This window comes from Lissotriton helveticus, chromosome 11 (assembly GCF_964261635.1).
Source record: "Lissotriton helveticus chromosome 11, aLisHel1.1, whole genome shotgun sequence".
Taxonomy (NCBI): domain Eukaryota; kingdom Metazoa; phylum Chordata; class Amphibia; order Caudata; family Salamandridae; genus Lissotriton; species Lissotriton helveticus.
In genome coordinates, this window is record NC_136072.1 from 1,078,185,897 (window position 1) to 1,078,205,356 (window position 19,460).

General features: G+C 48.9%; 1 protein-coding gene across 4 annotated transcripts in view; it reads right to left on the reverse strand.

Annotated features, from left to right (window-relative positions):
- The window catches only part of CIT (citron rho-interacting serine/threonine kinase), a 1,315,032-nt gene that overhangs the window by 342,070 nt on the left and 953,502 nt on the right, over positions 1–19,460 (reverse strand). For all 4 annotated transcript variants that reach the window (XM_078667654.1, XM_078667653.1, XM_078667652.1 and 1 more), the window contains exon 35: positions 1,005–1,096. In XM_078667654.1, coding sequence (XP_078523780.1) covers positions 1,005–1,096 — 92 coding nt within the window. The remainder of the gene's footprint in view (positions 1–1,004; positions 1,097–19,460) is intronic.

Consider the following 19,460-nt stretch of genomic DNA (forward strand, 5'->3'; position numbering starts at 1 on the left):
AGCTTGCCGGGGTTGTATTGACAATCAAACTGATCAACTGATCAACTCATCAATTACATCTCATCAACTTCACAATCAGTATGTCACCAATACATCGATCAAACAACTTTTACGCTAAGATAGACTTCATACTCAACGACTTCTTGTGGCAAATCAAAGCACAGAGAATAGCCCTTAAAAACGATGCCTTCCAAAAAAAACTCGGAGGCCTAAACTCCCCAGACTATCGTAGAGTCCAAACAGCATACTTAGGGAGTTAGGGGCTTCACTGGTTCCACCAGCCCAATACACTTCCCCCAGCTTGGCTCTATATAGAAAACTCTCTAGCCCAACCTCTATCCCTCATAGCCCTTATTACAACCAAGAGAATAAAGACATACCACTCTGCAAGTATTCTCTCTCACACAGTACAAGCTCCATGGAAAATTAACAACAAACTTTTTAACTAAATGTGCTACTCCACACTTGCATCATTATGACACAAAGATAACCTTATACCAGAGGGCAAAACACTCTTCGTAGAAAAATGGGCACACAAAGGCATCCTCTTAATAGGTAACCTAAGCTCCCTCACAGACCTCATACAGTTCTCACTGCTCTAATCAATATTTAAATTGATTTTTATATCTCTTAAAGATTAAAGTTATTGCCAAACACAACCCCCGAGAACACTTGACCTTCCTTCCAAACTTAAGAACATCGCCAAGGGAGGGCCCAGAGCATCTAAACTCTATTCCATATTAACTCCCATAACCTCTTTCCTAATCATCCCAATACAAGATGAATGGGAATCCATCTGGCACAAATCTTTTGCCGCAATCCGAATATTTGATGTCTTTATTACTTCTCTCTGTACTGTATTTGTCCTATTTGTTTTACAAAATCTCAATAAAGATTAATTGAAAAAAAAAATTACCCATTAGAAATAGGTCAACATAAGGGACTGTTTCAATAAAGAATACTCAAGATGTTAATGAAGAGTTCATGAAGATCAGATCACATACCTTCTTTGGAGTCAGTATCAAAAATTAACACCTTTGATCCCTCCAAGACAATATATTTCCTGTCCCAGCCTTGCTGTCCTCGTTTATTGTTTCTGAAAAAAATATAATTAACAAATTACTCTTTTTGTGGATTAAGATTGATCATCATCATGAAAACTTTATTTTGGTCAGACGACCATAAAAGCGTGCAAAATTGTATACAAGGGCAGATCCTACATAATGTTGAAAGTGTGGTAAGAAAGCAACAGTACCAGTGTTTTGAAGATTTTGAAATATTTGAGAACTTAATGTCCCTCTAAATTCTGAAGATTTCAGATGTCAAATGGTGCTAAATTACACTAATTCATTTAATTTGTTTATATATATATATATATGTTTCACCTGGTGCACAAAATACCACAGCATCTCCTCTCCCCAAGTACTGCCCCATATCCTACCAAAGCAAAACACAAGCAGACATAGAAATCCCTCTAGCCATCAAGGGTGAACCTATTGGCCCCCCCGGTTCAGGATGCTCCTTAGAAAGTGACTGTGAGAGCAGAGTGGGGATGCTATTTTCATGCCCCATCACTCAAAGTGATACATTTCCACTGCATGCATGTAGTCTTCATGAAGACAGTTACTAGTTTACAAACAAAAATATCACAGATTACACATGATCGAAATAAACTAGTGGCATGAAAAATGATTTCAATATAATAAGGCCAACCTAATTTCAACGGAGGAAAGTAATGTTTAGTTGCAACTATGACAGTCTCAGTGAAAACATCAGGTTCCTGGTGTACTGAATGATTAGGCATACATTCATTGTGGCATAACTGGGTTTGTACTGTTTCAGATAATGAGCCTGCTAGATTATGTTGAGAATCCTTGCAAGAAAATGGTCACCACTGGTGAAGAGATATATGGCTTCTTCAGTTGCTCCCTGTATATTATTGAAAATGACACAAAAAAAAACTCAAAACAACTTTTCCTATCATATCTGAGTACTCTATTCATTCAGCATGAACTAGAAGCTAGAAAGCCAATCCCATTGTTTGAAGCTTCCACCCAGCCGGTGCTGACACATCAGTTATCCCACACATCAAAGTTGTAACAGTTTAGTCAGACGGAGTTGCATCCCTTGACGCACAAGGCACCATACTGCTCTGAAAATCTGCTGACTGCAGGAGAGACTAAAAGGTCCACAGAGAGGGGGAGCAACCAGTAAAAAAGAAGTACTGTTTATGTAGCACAAGTTGCTACTTGGGTAACGATATATCTGTAAGAGACATTAGTAAGTGATAGATTCCTTCCCTTAGAATATCCCCAGGCGTCAGACTGGATCCACAAAGTTTTGCTTAGCAGTACCCCTGCGCGTCAGTAGGTGGCGTCCTGCGGCTCCGCGTCCATCACTGGTGTTGTCAGCACCGAGATGACGTCACGGAGTGTACTTAGGCACAACCCATGCACGCTGACGTCAGTTCTGTACATGACTTTCCGCGCCAGGAACACAGAGCCATGCAAGATACTGACCATTGGTGCATAAATCTAGGGCACTAAAAGGGGATGACTTTAATCCTAGCAATCAGTTCGCAGAACAGGGAGGATGGGTGGGGCGATAAGGAATCTATCACTAACTAATGTCTCTTACAGATTTATCGTTACACAAGTAGTAACTTGTGCATCTGAAAGAGACACGTTAGTGATAGATCCCTTACTTTAGATAAGATACCCCAGCAATACCAACCCCGGAGGTGGGTCTGCAAACAGGATTACCCCAGAAAGTCACAAAGCACAGTATGGCCAAAGAAGTCGTCTCTCTGGACCTGCCAATGCAGTAGTGCTTTGTAAAAGTGTGCATTGAGGCCCACGTAGCTGCTTGACAAATGTCCTGCAAGGGAATGCCGTGTCCCAAGGCAGTAGTGACTGCAGTTGCCCTGGTCAAATGGACGCGCAGTCCCACAGGAGGTTCCTTTTTGGCCAAGGAGTAACATGCTTTGATGCACAGAACGACCCACCGGGAGATGGTCCGCTTGTACAAGGCCCGACCTTTTATGGCACCCTTGTAGCCAACAAAGAGCTGATCATCCACCCAGAACTGTTGTGCATGCTGCAGATAGAAGGCGAGCACAGGTTTTGGGTCCAGACAGTGGAGCCTCTCCTCCTCCCTGGAAGGATGCAGAGGCGGAAAGAAGGTGGGCAAAGTGATGGTCTGCCCGATGTGGAAGGGCGTAACAACGTTTGGCAAGAAAGAAGGACGGGTCCTTAGAGCCACCTTGTCCAGATGAACCGGAAGGAAAGTAGGCGGGGAAATAAGAGCCTAGAGCTCACTCACACTTCTGGCAGAGGTGATAGCTACCAGGAAAGCCATCTTTAAAGTGAGAAGACGTAAGGGACAGTTATGAAGGGGCTCAAAGGGAGCGCACATCAAATAAGTCAAGACAACATTCAAGTCCCACTGAGGCATTATGAAAGGCACGGGAGGAAACATGTGCGTAATGCCTTTGAGGAATCGGTTAACAACCGGGGACTTAAAAAAAGAAGGTTGATCAGGGAGCCGTAGGTAGGCAGAGATGGCATAAAGATAACCTTTGAGAGTGCCCAGAGCAGAGCCCTGCTGGGCCAAAGACAAAAGAAACCGAAGAACCTCAGAAAGAGGTGCAGAAAGGGGATCCACAGCCTTTGCTGTGCACCATGCCACAAATGTATTCCATCGGCAGGAGTGTACCGTTTAGTGGAGGGACGCCTGGCTGCCAGAATGATATTACAGACTTCGGGAGGAAGGTCGAAAGCCGTCAAGTGTTACCGCTCAATATCCACGCATGGAGGTGCAGCTCCTCAGGACACTGAGGCAACACCTGAGCAACGGTATTCCACACCGCGTGGGAATAGCGGCCCAAAAAGCAGGCGGTGTTCACCGACCGCAGCCCCAAGCTGTCAAAAGAGAACAACTGGTTTCCAAACGGGTCCAGTTTTTAAGAGTCCTTATCCGGCGGGGACGTGGGAAAGGCACTCTGCAACATCAAGGCCTGAATGACCAGGCTCTCAGGCGTAGGGTGAGTGGTCAAGAAGGCGGGGTCGCCAGGCGCCGGCGTCTGGCGACGTTTTTATCCACAGGGGACCCCGTGGCTGGCCTCGACCAAGTGCCCAAGAGGACCTCTGTAGGGGCATCATTGAAGGGAAGCAATGGCTCTGACGAAGTAGACGCTGTCTGGAGCACCTCGGTGAGGAGGTTGGTCTTGAGGACCACTGTGGGGAGGTCAAGGTTGAGGGCCTCAGCAGCCTGACGGAGTACCATCGTGTAGGAGGCACCCTCCTCCATGGTAGGCGGGGGAGAGGTGAACCCCGGGTCAGATGAGACATCGAGGTCGCCTGCATCCGTCAGGTCTTCCACCCAATCTTGTTCGGAGTCACATTGCCGGCAAGAGGGTCCTCTGGACCCGTCCCAGTCTTCGGCCGCCTCTGGTGTAGAGGGGGTCGGTCGGGGCGGCAGAGCCGGAACAGGAACGCACGGCGTCTGGAACGGTGCCACCTCCCAATGTGGATCCCAGGTCAGAACGAAATGGTCCTTGAACCGGGGCAAGGGTGGGATGAACGGCACCCAGTGCGGCATTTGGGGTGGAGCCGAGGGCGGCTCCAGGGCCGGAAGCGCTGCACCTCGTGGCGCAGGGGCCAGAGCCAACAGCGTAGGATCCTGTGGCGCCGGGGCTGGAGCCGGTGGCTTAGCCCCCGAGCCAACAGGATTTGGACACGGGACCGCGGGAGCCCGAGGCCTAAAAAGGCGGTCCATGGCAGCAAGGAATTCTTGCAACTGTTCGGGAGTCGCCGGCAGACCCAGGTATGGCGGGTAGGCAGCGGGACTCCCAGGCTCCAGAGGAGCCGCAAGGGTGGAGCCCCTATCCCCCTCCGAGTACGACGGTGGGACGTTGGAGAGCGAACACGCTTCTTCGACTTCTTTTTATGGTGTTGCTTACCGGAATCCGAAGGCGAAGACTTGGAGCCAGAGACGCGACGGCTCCGGTCCCGCGAGCGGTCCCGGGAATGGCCCCTAGACCCAGAGCGGCGTGTGACGAATGCCGAACCTCCAGCAATTACCGGCGCCATTCTCTCAAGACCGTGGGGGCCATGGCTCGACAGTCCCAGGAGTCGTGGTCGGTCTCCAGGCAGTAGAGGCAAACATCGTGGGGGGTCCGCCACCGACTTAATACGGCAGCATGCCCCACAAGACTTAAAGCCGGGAATCCCTACGTGCACCAGGAGAAAAAAGGGGGAAGACAAAAGTCTCAAAATAACTGTCAAAAAGTGACTACGGTACGTGCTCAATCCGGATCTGCGCTTGCTGGCACGGAAAAAGAAAGAACTGACGTCAGCGCGCATGGGTGGTGCCCAAGTACTCTCCGCGACGTCATCTCGCCGCTGACGGCGCCAGTGACGGACGCGGAGCCGCAGGGCGCCACCTACTGATGCCCAGGGGTACTGCTAAGAAAAACTTTCCGGATCCAGTCTGACGCCTGGGTATATTCTAAGGTAAGGAATCTATCACTAACGTGTCTCTTTCAGATAGTGATGTTTTATGAGGAAGCCCCAGTATAACCACAAAGTGAAACAAGAGTTACTCTTCCATTCATGGTGAAGATCACCTCACCGCAACTATGTCCCAAGGGTCCATAGAGTGAGGAAGCCACATGCAATGGTGACATGCCAGCCAGTACCTGTTCTCTACCATGTTCTCTCTTTAGAGATCTGGAGTAGCCATCTGGTAAGTTTGTGTGAACTATTATCTGTTAGGGTATAATAGGGTAATGCAGTTGAAAACCCTAAGTAGGGCCAATTACCAGGTGCAGATGGTAAGGGGGGGGGGATAGTTAAATTAAGGTGTTCCAACCCCTCCAACTTGTGTCAATTTTTTTATAGGAGCAGCCATTCTTGAAAATAGAAAAGTGTCTGCAGTTGGTAATATAGCTACGTTAGATGTATTTAGTTTTCCTGCAATGATAAACAGGCAGTCCCACATAGGTCCCGTGGATTAGTCTACTTTTCTGTTCTTGGGACCAGGTGCAGTTGTTTGTCAGTCGACATATCAGGTGGCTGCTTGGAGTGGATGCAACTGTTAATTGTGCTGTCAAAAGACAGGCCGAAAGGCTGAATTCACAGCACCAGTAGCAGAATCTCCGTAATTTCAGGGAGTATATGCTGATAAGTAGTACTGTCCCATTTGTCTCAAGTATCCACATTCAGTCTGCAGGGCTATTATCTAGTTGTGCAGGATTTAGATATTCAGTTGTCTGGAAAAGTGATTTCAGGATGTGAAGGAGATTTGGCCTTTTCATCATTGCATGAGATTTTACTGGGTCTTTTACTTCCAGCACCTTTTGTGAAATGTTGCTGCTTCGCCCAAGCCAGGCTTATTGTCATCAAACTTCAGATGTCTTTCTGCATTCTGGATAGAGCCTCAGAACAATGAGAAATGACAGAAATATTCAGGTAAAGAGATGTGACCATTGCATTGTAAATGTGTTTCCCTGCAGTCAGTGCTGCAACTAATGCTGGTGGAGAACCAGGGTTTCTTTTTTTCTTTGTTGCAAACAAATCCAGTGGTGAAGTCCCCTAATTTCCAAATACACTTTGCAAGTTAATTTTGTCTAACTACAACTTGTGACAAGCATATTTGGTGTGGCTGAGTGATTCAGAACAGCTGTTCAATATGTGCAGCAAGAACTCTGCGGCAATGGCAAAGTTATTCATGATGGCCCAATGCAAAAGAAACAGGGCTTTCACCCATATCATGCAATATATCAGCTCTAATTTTTTCTTGATGCAAGACATTTAGGATGAGCTTCCTTTTTGTGTCCCGAGTAGTGCGCACTTGATGACACGCAAGAAAGCCACAAAGGTTAGCTATATCGGCCACACTTCCATCATCTTAAAACAAAATCACTTTTTTGGGCAGACCATTAATCACGGTAGGAAGGTCTTCTAGAAGCACAAACCAGCCATCTAGAGATATGGCTGTAGTGAGGGTCAAGCGTGGGTCTAGCATTTAAAATAGTTTTTTTTGCAAGACATCTGATACCTCCACACATATGTTCAGGGCGTCAGAGACTTACACTTCATTGTTGCTGTTGCTTTCGGTTTCATAGTTTGTCTGGTTCTCCTACACAATGCTCTTTCACAGGCAGCACATTAAAAAGAGGAGTAAGTAGGAGGGCAGTGCTTCAGCTTATATAGCTGCACCCTGCATGCATGTTTTTTCCTGATAGATAGAGCTAGAACAATCAGAGTTAGTCATCCCACTTATTTTCAAATGGACCTCATTGGTAGAAGTGCTTTCTAGATACTGTTTTAGTAACTCTCCTCCATCAGCTTCTTGGGGGCCAAGCGCACAGGAGCTATGGGCAGTAGTAGCTGCCAGACAGTGTGAATGGCTAGGCACTACCAATCAGATAGAGGATGAAACACAGATGATGCAAACTCAGTATACAAATCCTGTATCATCAATTGCAGGGAATGCAGAAAATAGTGGTCTTTTTCCACCTTCCTTTTCAATTGACCGCTTAATAATTATTGCCTTCTTTATCCAGGATGAAATGGAAATGTTGCTGTAATGGGTCATACATAGTTTAAGAACCATCTTGATTAGCCAGATGCAGTATGTGACACTATTTGGAACAATATATTGACCATAGACTACATCTTGTGTAACTGGTTCCATTTTGTGTGCTCTCATGCACTGGAGGGGAGGGGAGGGGATGTTTTCCCTCTTCACTTGTTTTCGCTCCTCACCGGGCAGAGTAAGTTGGAACATGATGTGTGGGATGCGCGCTTGGTACCTTTCACAGGGCAGAGATTGTTGTTTCCAGAGAAATGTGTGGATTGTACAGCTCCGTCTCAGAGTCAAAATACAGGGGCCTGGCCAGCTTCTCTCTTGACTCTGATGCAGACCAGTAAGGTCAGCTTGGTTTTCATAACAGAAGAAAGGGGGAGAGGTTTCTAGGAACTTCTTCTCAGGTTGAGAAAAAGGTATTAAAGGTGGAAACTCTTGCCGCTGAATAAGAAGCTCGCCCGTTGTGGTGGACGCACCTGATGGAGACTTCTGGCTGACCGTCAAGGGCTTCCCAGTTGACCTGACCAGAATGATGAGTGAATTTCACTCCGTGAGGTGTTCTCTTTATACACTTTATGTATATACTTCCGGAGTTTCTGTGCTCCATGTACATATTTCAGGTTTCCTTGTTTTGTGTAGATGTTATTTGCTTTTGACTCCTTTTGGCTGATATTTGGGAATCTGCATTAACCAATATATTTTGCCTTCCTCTTAAAAGTGTTGAATTAACACACAAGTTTCATTTTAAATTTACCTAAATCTGCTTTCTTGCCTCATCTTAAGAGTGCTGAGTTCCTTTTGTAAGTGTGTTATTTAAAGGTGCAGCAGTCCATTTGCCTCATCTTGAGAGACTCTGGAGGAGCCTGATACCAAGCTAGCAGCCAGGGTAAATCAGACGATCGGAAGGTTGTTCATGCACAGCCCACATTTCGACAGAAGACACAGGTACTCCAAATTTTCCAGAGGGGGTTGCGATGGACTCTATTGAGCATTTTACTCAGCAAGAGATTAGTGGCATTTTAGCAAATTCTGACAGAGGCCCGGGGGGAGTGTGGGGGGGGGGAGGAGAGGGGGGCGCGGTGGGTGGTTGGGGGGGGGGCTTGCTTACGTAGATGATGTGACTTTTGGAAATGGGAGCCTCTGGGGTGATGTTAGACCATGGAGCTGCAGTTAAATTTTGATCCTACCGTACAGGAACAGTTAAAGAATTATAGAGACAATAATAGAAACTGCATGTTACAATCAGCAGTAGCGGGGTGCAGTCACAAGTACCAAACAGAGTCAGACTGGCCAGCGAATGACAAACCATGGTTCACATTGAGAGATGCCATGCAGAGACTTAAAGAGGAAGTAATGAAAACTGTAATTTTCCTGGGTAATGCACATGAGGTAATGGATGGGCTGCTGATAGTGTCAGTGCGAAATAAAATAATCTGTTCGGCTCCAGCAGCCTACAAACAGGTGATAATGACCCTGCTAATTAACCAGACTGGCCATAATTTGGCGCAGGTGATTGAGGCAGTTCGTGAGCTGGGAGAGAAAGGGACTGGATAAAGACTGAAAGAGCCTCCCGGTCTGAGACCTGGACAGACAATAACAGAGTGTCTATGAGAGAAATGTTCATGGTTTTGTTGAAGGCTGGAGTGAAGAAAGAACAGGTAGATGGAATAGAATCCAAGAGTCTGAGGGAGATGTATTGGAAGCGAGAGTTGGACAAGAAAGGAGGAAGTAGGAAAGTGAATAAACAGGATAAAAAGCAAGTGAGTCAAAGAAAACCAGAGCCGGAGGAAGAGGAAAAAGAGAGTGAAAGAATTACCCATCTGAAGGTGAAGGGGGAGAGAGACTTAGACAATGAGTGGCTTAGCGAGAATAGGAGGGGGGAGGAGTTCCCCGAGAGTATGACATGTTGTACCCGGATTTGACTTGGTCAAAGGTTGATAGACTGAAAGCAGATTAGGGAGTAGGCCAAGCTCCGGTATAGGGATGGGCTTGCAAAGATAATCAGCCTATGTTGACATAGAAATGTATTGGAAACATCGTAGTGTTCAGCAGGGTTGAGCCCTAGAAGACATTGGAGTGGAGGCCACTTTGATAAATGGAAATCCAAAAAAGTTTAAAGGACGATATTACACTATCACAGATTTATGCGGTAAAGAGACATCTGCTGTACAAACCAAGGTCCCAATGAAAACAGGGAGCATACCAAAAAGAGAACACACTGTATTGATAGTGCCCCTCTCCGAATATATTATTGGAATGGATATTTTGAAGGGAATTTCTCTGTATTTGGAGGACGGGTACTATCAATTTGGACCAAAAAGGTACATTTCCGTTGACATGGTAAGGATTGGTCACTTGAAGATTCCTCCAGTGAAGGTGTCCCAGGCTACTAAGGTAATTCATATAAAACAGTACAAAATTCCAGGAGGGCATGAGGAGATCAGTGAGACCATAGGAGACTTGATAGGGGTAGTGTTTCCAATCACTACCACCTGGAATAACCCCAAGTGGCCTGTGTGCAAAAATGACAATAGTTGGTGCATGACAGTTGATTATCACAAATTGAACAAGCACACTCTTACTCGGACTGCTGCTGTCCCAGATACTATCACCTTAATTGAGAAAATACAGAAACATCCTGGGACCTGTTATGCGACTATTGATATTGCTAATGCCTTCTTTTCTATGCCTATAGCCCTTGAGAACCAGGAGCAATTTGCTTTCTCATGGGCCGGTGGATAGTTCACATTTCAAAGGCTCCCTATGGGGTACTTGCATAGTCCTACCATATGTCACCGACTGGTGGCAGAACACGGAGGAGGTATTAGTTATTACCTTGATGCAGCTCCACCGTTACATTGATGGCGTGATGATACAGGGAGAGACACAAGAACAAGTGCAAATTCAACTGGACAGGATTGTGGAACACTTGCAGAGCAAACGGTGGGAGATATATACCGCAAAGCTACAGGGACACTCTCAAAATGTGAAATATTTGGGTATCCAATGGCATCAGGGACACAGAGATGTGGTGCCACAAATGAGTTAGAAAATCAAAGAATTGGTTGCGCAACGAAATAGGGAGGAAGATCAGAGGTTTATTAGATTGTTTGGTTTTAGGAGACAGCATATCCCTCACTGGATTCAGATTTTGGCCCCTCTGTACAAAGTCACAGGAAAGAAAAATTAGCTAGAATGGGGAAAGCAGCAACAAAATGGATTTGAATCAGCAAAATAGGCTATACAGAGGGCTTTGGATTTGTGGCCAGTGTGAGAGGGGGATGTTGAGCTGAATGGGACAGTTCGAGGGCAGTATGCTAATTGGAGTTTGTGGCAGAAGCAAGGTAAGAAGGTGCACCTTTAGGATTTAGGGTAAAGAAGTTACCAGATGCTGGAGAGCGGTATATTCTCTTTCAAAAACAGTTACTTGCATGTTATTGGGTCGTCGACGTGAGAAGGCCATTAGAGAAAGATGTCGATGTCCCTGAGGTGCATCCCCATGTCATCAAGAGATTTGACAAACACTTCTTAGATGGCACAGAGCTCGACAACGGCTCTGAAGAAGGCTTTTTAAAAGTCAAGCCCTGGAGATGGGATTTTGAAGACTGTTCCCTTCTGTGAGACCCTTTTTGCTCCCTGTGGAAACATCCTGAGAGGATTTCTTGGTACATTTAGCATGGGGTTCTTTATCAGAGTGCGAAACCCCCCTTTCTCTTTTGAGGGAAATTCTTGAGGAGGTAGACTGCTCACTCTCAGAGTCTGACACAGAATCAGACCTGGTTTTCATCTTCTGAAGCCAAATGAGAATGCGGCCTTCACGGTCTCCGAGAGTATTGCTTGACGCCTTATTGGCTGGATATGAGCAGTAAATGCATTCTTTATGAGGGTCTTCCATATATAGCCTCTTCTTTAAACAGGCAGCACACACTCTGAAGAGAGCCTTTCTTGCCTTGTCTGACATGACTCCGTAAGAGCTGGTGGCAAAACAACAGATATAAAGAGTAGAATATAAATCTGCTTGAAATATAAATGAAATAAAGTCACATTCCTGAAGGATGAAGTCCAGAAATATTCTTTAGATGTGAAAAAGCTGAGCCGAGCTCAGAGGAGACTCCCTAGCACAATGTGAGGTAGAAAATCTGAGGTACTCTCTGGAAGGTTCTAGAGTGTGCTTCATGCGGATTGGTTAAGGCAAAGTTTGGTCTTTTTTTTAATAATGACTATGATGGGTTAATAAACTAAGAGGCCTAGGCCTTTTCTAGTCTTTACCTATCAGTCTACTACTACTGCTACTATTTTAAAGTAGCGGGTACTACCATCAGGACGGGGAATGATTCAAGCATATGAATCTATGAAAGTTCCAATACTGGAGTAATCAAAATACATCTTCTTAAGTGCAGACATTCATCTTACTTCCGGAAGACCAACAGCACATAGTTTATTCAAAACGTTTTGCAGCCTATAAAGGTGGCTATCTTGGCCAATTACATTAATTTACATTTTATACAGTTATATGATGCTATTGCCTTTAAAACATATGACCTGGTAAACTACAATTTCCCTGCTGGAGCGAACTAGGCCTCAGCTAGGTCTCAACACCATCTTGATCAAAATGGATGTCTCACCATCCACATTCAATGTTTAATATTTCTGCAGCATGTAGTCAAGCAAGTAATGTTTATTTCCAAATTCGGTTGCTCTGGAAGACGACTTTCATGCAGAGGCTCAGTAATGTAACTTTCTTCAAGGTTTCTTCCACCTGTTCGCAGTATTGCAATTATTCACAATGGTTAACTGCTGTTACTGGCATCCTCCCAGAACTACTTTAACAAAAGGAGCAGTATAAAGGCTGAGACATCAGGATAGTTGAGAGGGATGCCTTTGCTTGGACAATACGGCCCTGAAGTAATCACAAAATGTCCTATGTTGTTGGTAAAACTGGCACCTGGGGGAGGGTAGGACTAAAGCATGAGCCTTTTTTTGAAGAGCTTCCAGGAGGACCTAGCTTTCTCTCCATATAGTCACTCGCCATTGAAGGGCAGGTCCACGAATATGGCTAGGAGATCTCCGGAGAAACGACTGGAACGCATCCATGTGTGATTGCGCAGTTTAACAGCAGTGTCATGGACCATGCAATGGTGTCTGCACAGTACATTTTGCATTTCATAATATGTTTGGATATACTCACTCACCATTTATGTAAGCATCATTTTCATGTGGTCTGGCAAGATGATGGCTTCACGGTTTGCAAATCCACACAGGGTAGGTACATAAACACACAGGTGAGAGGTGGCATTAGCAGTGCCGAGAAACAGGCTTCTGAAATAAAGATATTTTTTGTCTATAGCTACTTGGAACCTGGCAAGAGGTGAGTTTGGAAAAGCCTTCAGGTTCAACTTTGTGGAAAACAATTGGACAACAAGTCTTTCTGATTATAGGTGAGAAACAAAAGTGGGGGGCAACTTAAGCAGGCCTATGACATCTGACTATATGCTTTTGGACAGCTGGACCCAAGAAGGACTTTTGCCAGGCAGCCATGGTAGGACTCTAACGGGCCTCTGTTAAAGGTATCAAAGGCTCCACCACTGAGGAGGCGGACTGTAATATCTCAGTAGGGACAATGGATTTCAATTCCACAAAAGGTGTGAACTCCAAGGTGTTAGCTGGCTTCCAACCCACCTCTGTAAATGTGGGAAACATCCTCTAATGCAGTACCTGAGGGGTACAGAATGTCCCAATCTTGTGAAGTATCCAGTTTCCTCACATTTTACAACCCCTTTACCAACCCCGGTGGTGGGTCTGCGAACCAATGATCACACCAGAAAGTCCTGGAGAACGGAACGGCTGAAAAAGCCATCTCTCCGGACTTGGCTGTCCAGGCAGTAGTGTCTAGCGAATGTGTGCAGCGAGGCCCACATAGCTGCCTGACAGATGTCTTGCAAGGGTACTCCCAGGCCCAGGGCAGTAGTAGCCACCGTGGCCCGTGTGGAATGGGCACGAAGCCCCACAGGAGGCTCCTTTCGAGACAAAGAGTAACAAGCTTTGATGCACAAGACGACTCATCGAGAAATGGTTCGTTTGTGCACCGCCCGTCCCTTCTTAGCGCCCACATAACCAACAAAGAGTTGGTCATCCACCTGGAACCGGCGTGTGCGATCCAGATAGAATGAGAGCACACGTTTTGGGTCCAGACGGTGGAGCCTCTCTTTCTCTTTCGAGGGATGCGGAGGCAGAAAGAAGGTGGGCAAAGTGATGGACTGCCCGATGTGAAAGGCAGTGACTACCTTGGGCAGGAAAGTGGGTCGCGTCCGCAACACAACTTTGTCCGGATGGACTGAAAGGAAAGGAGGCTGAGAAGAAAGGGCCTGAAGCTCACTCACTCTCCTGGCAGAGGTGATGGCAACCAGGAAAGCGGTCTTCAGAGTAAGGAGGCGAAAAGGACAGTTATGAAGTGGCTCAAAGGGAGCGCACATCAGAAAAGTTAGAACAAGGTTCAAGTCCCACTGAGGCATCACGAAAGGAACTGGAGGAAACATATGAGTGATGCCCTTCAAAAACCTATTTGCAAGCGGGGACTTGAACAAAGAGGGCTGATCAGGTAGCCTTAAGAAGGCGGAAATGGCCGAGAGGTAGCCCTTCAGAGTGCCCGGAGCGGAGCTCTGCTGGGCAAGAGAAAGAAGGAAGAGGAGAACCTCTGAAAGGGGGGGAGAGTGGATCCACAGCCTTTGCTGTGCACCATGCCACAGATTTTTTCCACCTGCAGGCGTATACCGTTTTTGTGGAGGGATGTCTGGCTGCCAGAATCACATCACAGACTTCAGGAGGCAAGCCAAACAGCCTCAACTGTCGCCGCTCAATCTCTACCCATGTAGGTGGAGACTGGACAGGTTCGGGTGGGGGACCGTCCCCTGCTGCTGCGACAGAAGGTCCTCCTGAAGAGGCAGACAAATCGGGGGATCGACTGACATGCCGAGGCTACTCAGCATGTCTGCTATTAGGATTCCAGTATATTCGTGCCCAGTCCTGAGACACAAGGATGACTTGGGCCCGGTCTCGCCCGATCTTCTTCAGCACTCTGGGCAGAAGTGGAATAGGCGGAAAGGCAGCTCCACTCGCGATGAAAAGCGTCTCCGAGCGAGTGCCGCCTTGGAAATTCCAACGCGCAGAACTGATGACATTGTGCATTCTCTTCGGTGGCGAATAGATCTAACCAAGGCTCTCCCCACTGCTGAAAGAGACCTTGCGCAACGTTCGAGTTCAGATGCCATTCGTGATCCATCGTGCACCGGCGGCTGAGTTCGTCCGCCCTGGCGTTCAGGGAACCTGCCAGGTGTTGAACCACCAGGGTGATGCTCTGGTGTGTCAGCCATGTCCAGAGGCGCAGAGCCTCTTGACAAAGGGTCCACGACCCCACCCGCCCTGTTTGTTGCAGTACCACATGGCAGTGGTCTTGTCCGTGAACATCTGCACTGCACCTTCCCGGACAGTAGGAAGGATTGCCTTCAGTGCAAGCCGGATCGCCCACAGCTTCAGAAGGTTGATATGGAGCCGGGACTCCGCCGGAGACCAGAGGCCTCTGATCTCCGCTTTTCCCATGTGGCCTCCCCACCCCAGGATGGACGCATCCGTCACTACTACATTCTCCGGTTGGGGTAGGGAGAGGGATCTGCCACTGACCCAATCGTGGTTTGTGAGCCACCACTGCAACTGACTTGCAGTGCCCACCAAGACCAGGACGTTGTCGGACAGGTTGCCCTGATGCTGTGCCCACTGAAACTTCAGGTCCCACTGCAGAGCCTGCATCCGCCACCTGGCGTGGTGCACCAGTAGGAAGCAGGAGGACAACAGCCCCAGGAGCCGCAGCGTCAACCTGACCGAAACTCGGGATAAAGGCTGAAAGATCGGAATCAGAGCCTCAATATCCCGAACCCTGTGTTCGGGAGGATAAACCCGAAACTGCGCTGAGTCCAGAACCGCTCCGATGAAAAGGAGCTTCTGAGAGGGGCACAGGTGTGACTTCGGCACGTTGATGGAGAACCCCAGCGAGTGCAGGAGGTCGGCCCTAGTCTGGAGGAGGTAGACAACAGCCTGGGGCGAGCCCGCCTTCAACAACCAGTCGTCGAGATAGGAGAAGACTGAAACTCCTGATCTGCGCAGATGAGCTGGGACCACCGGTAGACAACAGCCTGGGGCGAGCCCGCCTTCAACAACCAGTCGTCGAGATAGGAGAAGACTGAAACTCCTGATCTGCGCAGATGAGCTGCGACCACCGCCATCACTTTCGTGAACTTCCGAGGGGCACTGTTGAGGCCGAAGGGGAGCACGGTAAACTGAAAGTGCACTTGGCCGACCGTGAACCGCAGGTAGCGCCGGTGGGCTGGCAGGACGGGATGTGGAAATATGCGTCCTGCAAGTCCAACGCTACCATCCAGTCTTCTGGGTCTAGGGCAGCAAGGACCTGAGCCAAAGTCAGCATCGTGAACTTCTCCTTCAGGAAGAAGCCGTTGACGCTCCGGAGGTCCAAGATAGGGCGTAGGCCCCCTTTGTCCTTCTTGGGTACCAGAAAGTAGTGGAAGTAGCAACCACGTCCTACTTCTGGCCCAGGAACGCGATCAATGGCCCCCTTGGCCAAGAGGGCCATAACTTCCTCCTGCAGAAGTTGCAAGTGACCCCTCAACATGTGGTGGTACTGCGGTGGCATGGCTGGAGGGGTCACCTCGAAGGTGAGGGAGTAGCTCCTTCGGACGATTTGCAGCAACCATCTGTCCGACGTGATGGAGCGCTAGTAGAGGAGGTGATGGCGGACCCTGTCCCCCACTGGCGTCGAATGGACCTGAAAGCTCGGACTAGGAAGGCTTTGAGGCAGATGCTGCGGGAGTGGATGTGGACTGACCTTGCCGTTGTACCCCGGCACAGCCACGGCGGTTACCACGTCCGCGTTGAGGCTGGTTCTGCGACCTGTGGCTGAAAGGAACGTGTGGGGGTGTCCCTTCCTTGGCCATGAAAGGGGCAAAAAGCAGAAGTCTGCTTGGGCTGGCCAAACAGGCCCAAGGATTTGGCCGTAGCCCAGGAGCCCTTGAAACGCTCAAGCGCACTGTCTGCTTTGTCGCCAAAAAGGCGACGACCATCAAAGGGCATGTCCATGAGCGTGGCCTGGACATCCCCTGAAAAATTGCCGGACCTCAGCCAGGGGTGGCGATCGATCGCCACCGTCGGGGAAATCGCTCTGCCTAGCGAGTCCGTGGTATCAAGTCCACATCTGATGGAGTAGCGTGCTGCATCCCGCTCCTCGGCAAGTGCCTGGGCGAGCCGTGCCTGGGCCTCCTCTGGACACTGGGGCAGCACATCCACAACCGTGTCCCACAAAGAGTGGGTGTAACAGCCCAAAAGGCAAGCGGTGTTGATAGACCGCAACCCCAAACTCAATGAGGTAAACAGTTTCTTCCCAAACTGATCAAACCTTTTGGATTTCCAATCTGGAGGGGCAGTTGGGAATTCTGTCTGGGATGTAGAATCCTGGATCACCAGGCTCTCAGGGGTGGGGTGGAAAGTGGGGGTCGCCAGGTGCCGGGTCGTCGGGCCACGTTCCTATCCACAGGGAGCACTGTGGAGGACGTGGACCAAGTGCCCATCAGAACGTCTGTGAGGGTTTCATGAAACGGCAGCATAGGCTTACTGGCGACTGAAGCATCTCAGTGAGGAGATTAGTCCTCACGGCCGCAGCAGGGAGCTCAAGAGCCAAGGCCTTGGCTGCCCTGCGCAACACCACACCATAAGTGGCACCCTCCTCCGTAGCCACGGAGGGAGGAGAGATTAATCCAGTGTCGGGCGATGTGTCCAGACCACTGGCCTCTCCCAACTCATCTGCCCAGTCCTGACTTAACTGGCACTGTTGTGCCAGAGGGTCCTCAGACCCCTCCCAGTCCTCCCCTTCATCCGTGACCTGATAAACAGGCAGAAATGACAGAGCCGGGTCATAGGTGAATTGCTCACCCACCGACGCCGGAGACGGCGCCTAGTGGCGCAGCTCCGACTCCGGACCTGGACTGAAACCAGGGGCGCCGCCGTCCGAAGACGGCGCCGTGAGTGACACCAATGGGGTCAGCGCTGGCGGAGTCCTAAGTTGGACCGGTGTCGACCGGGATCCAGGCCTGGATCAACCTGGGCCTTGCGCCGTCGGGACCAAAGTAGACAACGCCGCCGGGGCCGAAGCCCCAGACGGCGCCAGGAAGCTGCCGAGGTCGGGTCTGCGGGGCCCGAAGGCGCGCCGGCAGGCCTCTACGGAGGGAAGCGAGTCCTCATGGCCACAAGGAAGTCCCGTATCTCCTCTGGCGTCGCAGGCAGTCCAAGGACCGGAGGGTATGGGACCTGATGCGACGCCCGCGGCTCCGATGGAGCCGCGCGGGTTGGCGTCACCCGAACCCTCAGCCGCGTTGTGTGACCGGCGAGGGGAGTCAGAAGAGCGATGACACCTCTTCGACTTCTTTTTCCTCGACTTACCGGAGGGCTTCGAGCCCGACGAGTGGTGGTGACTCGACGAGCATCGATGGCTGCGGCTCTGCGACCGGTCCCTCGACTTCCCCCTCGACCGGGACCTCGAGCAGCACGGAGCCACTTCCAGATCTCGAGGAGCTTACGGGACCGCTCCCGACTAGCTTTCGAGTTCAAGGCCAGGTAGTCGGGGCACGACTTGTGGTCGTGGTCGGCCCCGAGGCAGTAGAGACAACGGCTGTGGGGGTCGGCCACCGACGTCAGGCGGTGACAGGCGTTGCACGGCTTGAACCCGGGCATCCATACCGGCACCAGGAGTCGATATCGACTCGTAAAGAATAGCCAAAAATAGGCAAAAAAGTTAGTCAAAAAATGACTTGGATAACTGCTCTTCCCGGATCTGCGCTTACTGGCGCGGAAAAAAGAAGAACCAACGTCAGCGCGCGAGGGCGGCCCGGCGATCACGACGACGGACGCGGAGCAACAGACTACGCCTACCGACGTGCAAGGGTACTGCTGACGAAAACTTTCCGGATGCAGTCTGACGCCTGGGAATATTCTAAGGTAAGGAATCTAACACTAACCTGTTTCTTTCAGATCTCTTGGTATCACCTTAGACTCCCACCTGAACATGAAGAAAAACATTAGTATAATGTGTAAGGGCGTAAACTACCAAATAAGGCTTCTTAGAAATCTAAAATGAGGCCTCCCTCAAAATGATGGTTCAAGCGCTTATCCGGCCCCGAGTAGATTATGGTAGTAAGAAATTGTGTGGCCTACCCAAACATACCTTGGCCCTGCTCAGGGCTTCATTGATTGCAGCGCCCAGACTGATCACTGACACAAAAAGAACTGATCACATCTCCCCAGCTCTAAGATCTCTAAAGTGGTTACCCTACGAAGCAAGAATACAACTAAAGATTGGCTGTCGCACAAAGCCCTCCACTTCAAAACCCCTGGATACCTGGCTCAAAAACTAGAACTATCAGGGGTGGGGTGTCGGGGGGGCTGACCATCAAGAAGTGCAAATTCCCAGACCTTTCACAAAAAGAGAACAAGACTCAGAGCCTTCTCTGGTTCGGCACCGAAGATCTGGAACTCGCTCCCTCCGGAAATCCGCAGAATTCCTTACACAGCTGCTTTCAAACATGAAGTAATAAAACTCCTAATGAACAGGTTCCTGCAGTAAATAATCATTGGTCGTCTGTTTTCTTCAAGAACTGTACTACCCAGTATTGTCTACCTTATCGTACCAAGTAATGCTTGTTCGCATTCTTGTACATTTTTATTAGCTTATGATGTTATCCTCTCTTACTCTTTACAATGCTCCCTTTTTACCTTGTTCTCCTCTCCCATTACTGTGAAGCACTCTGGTATCC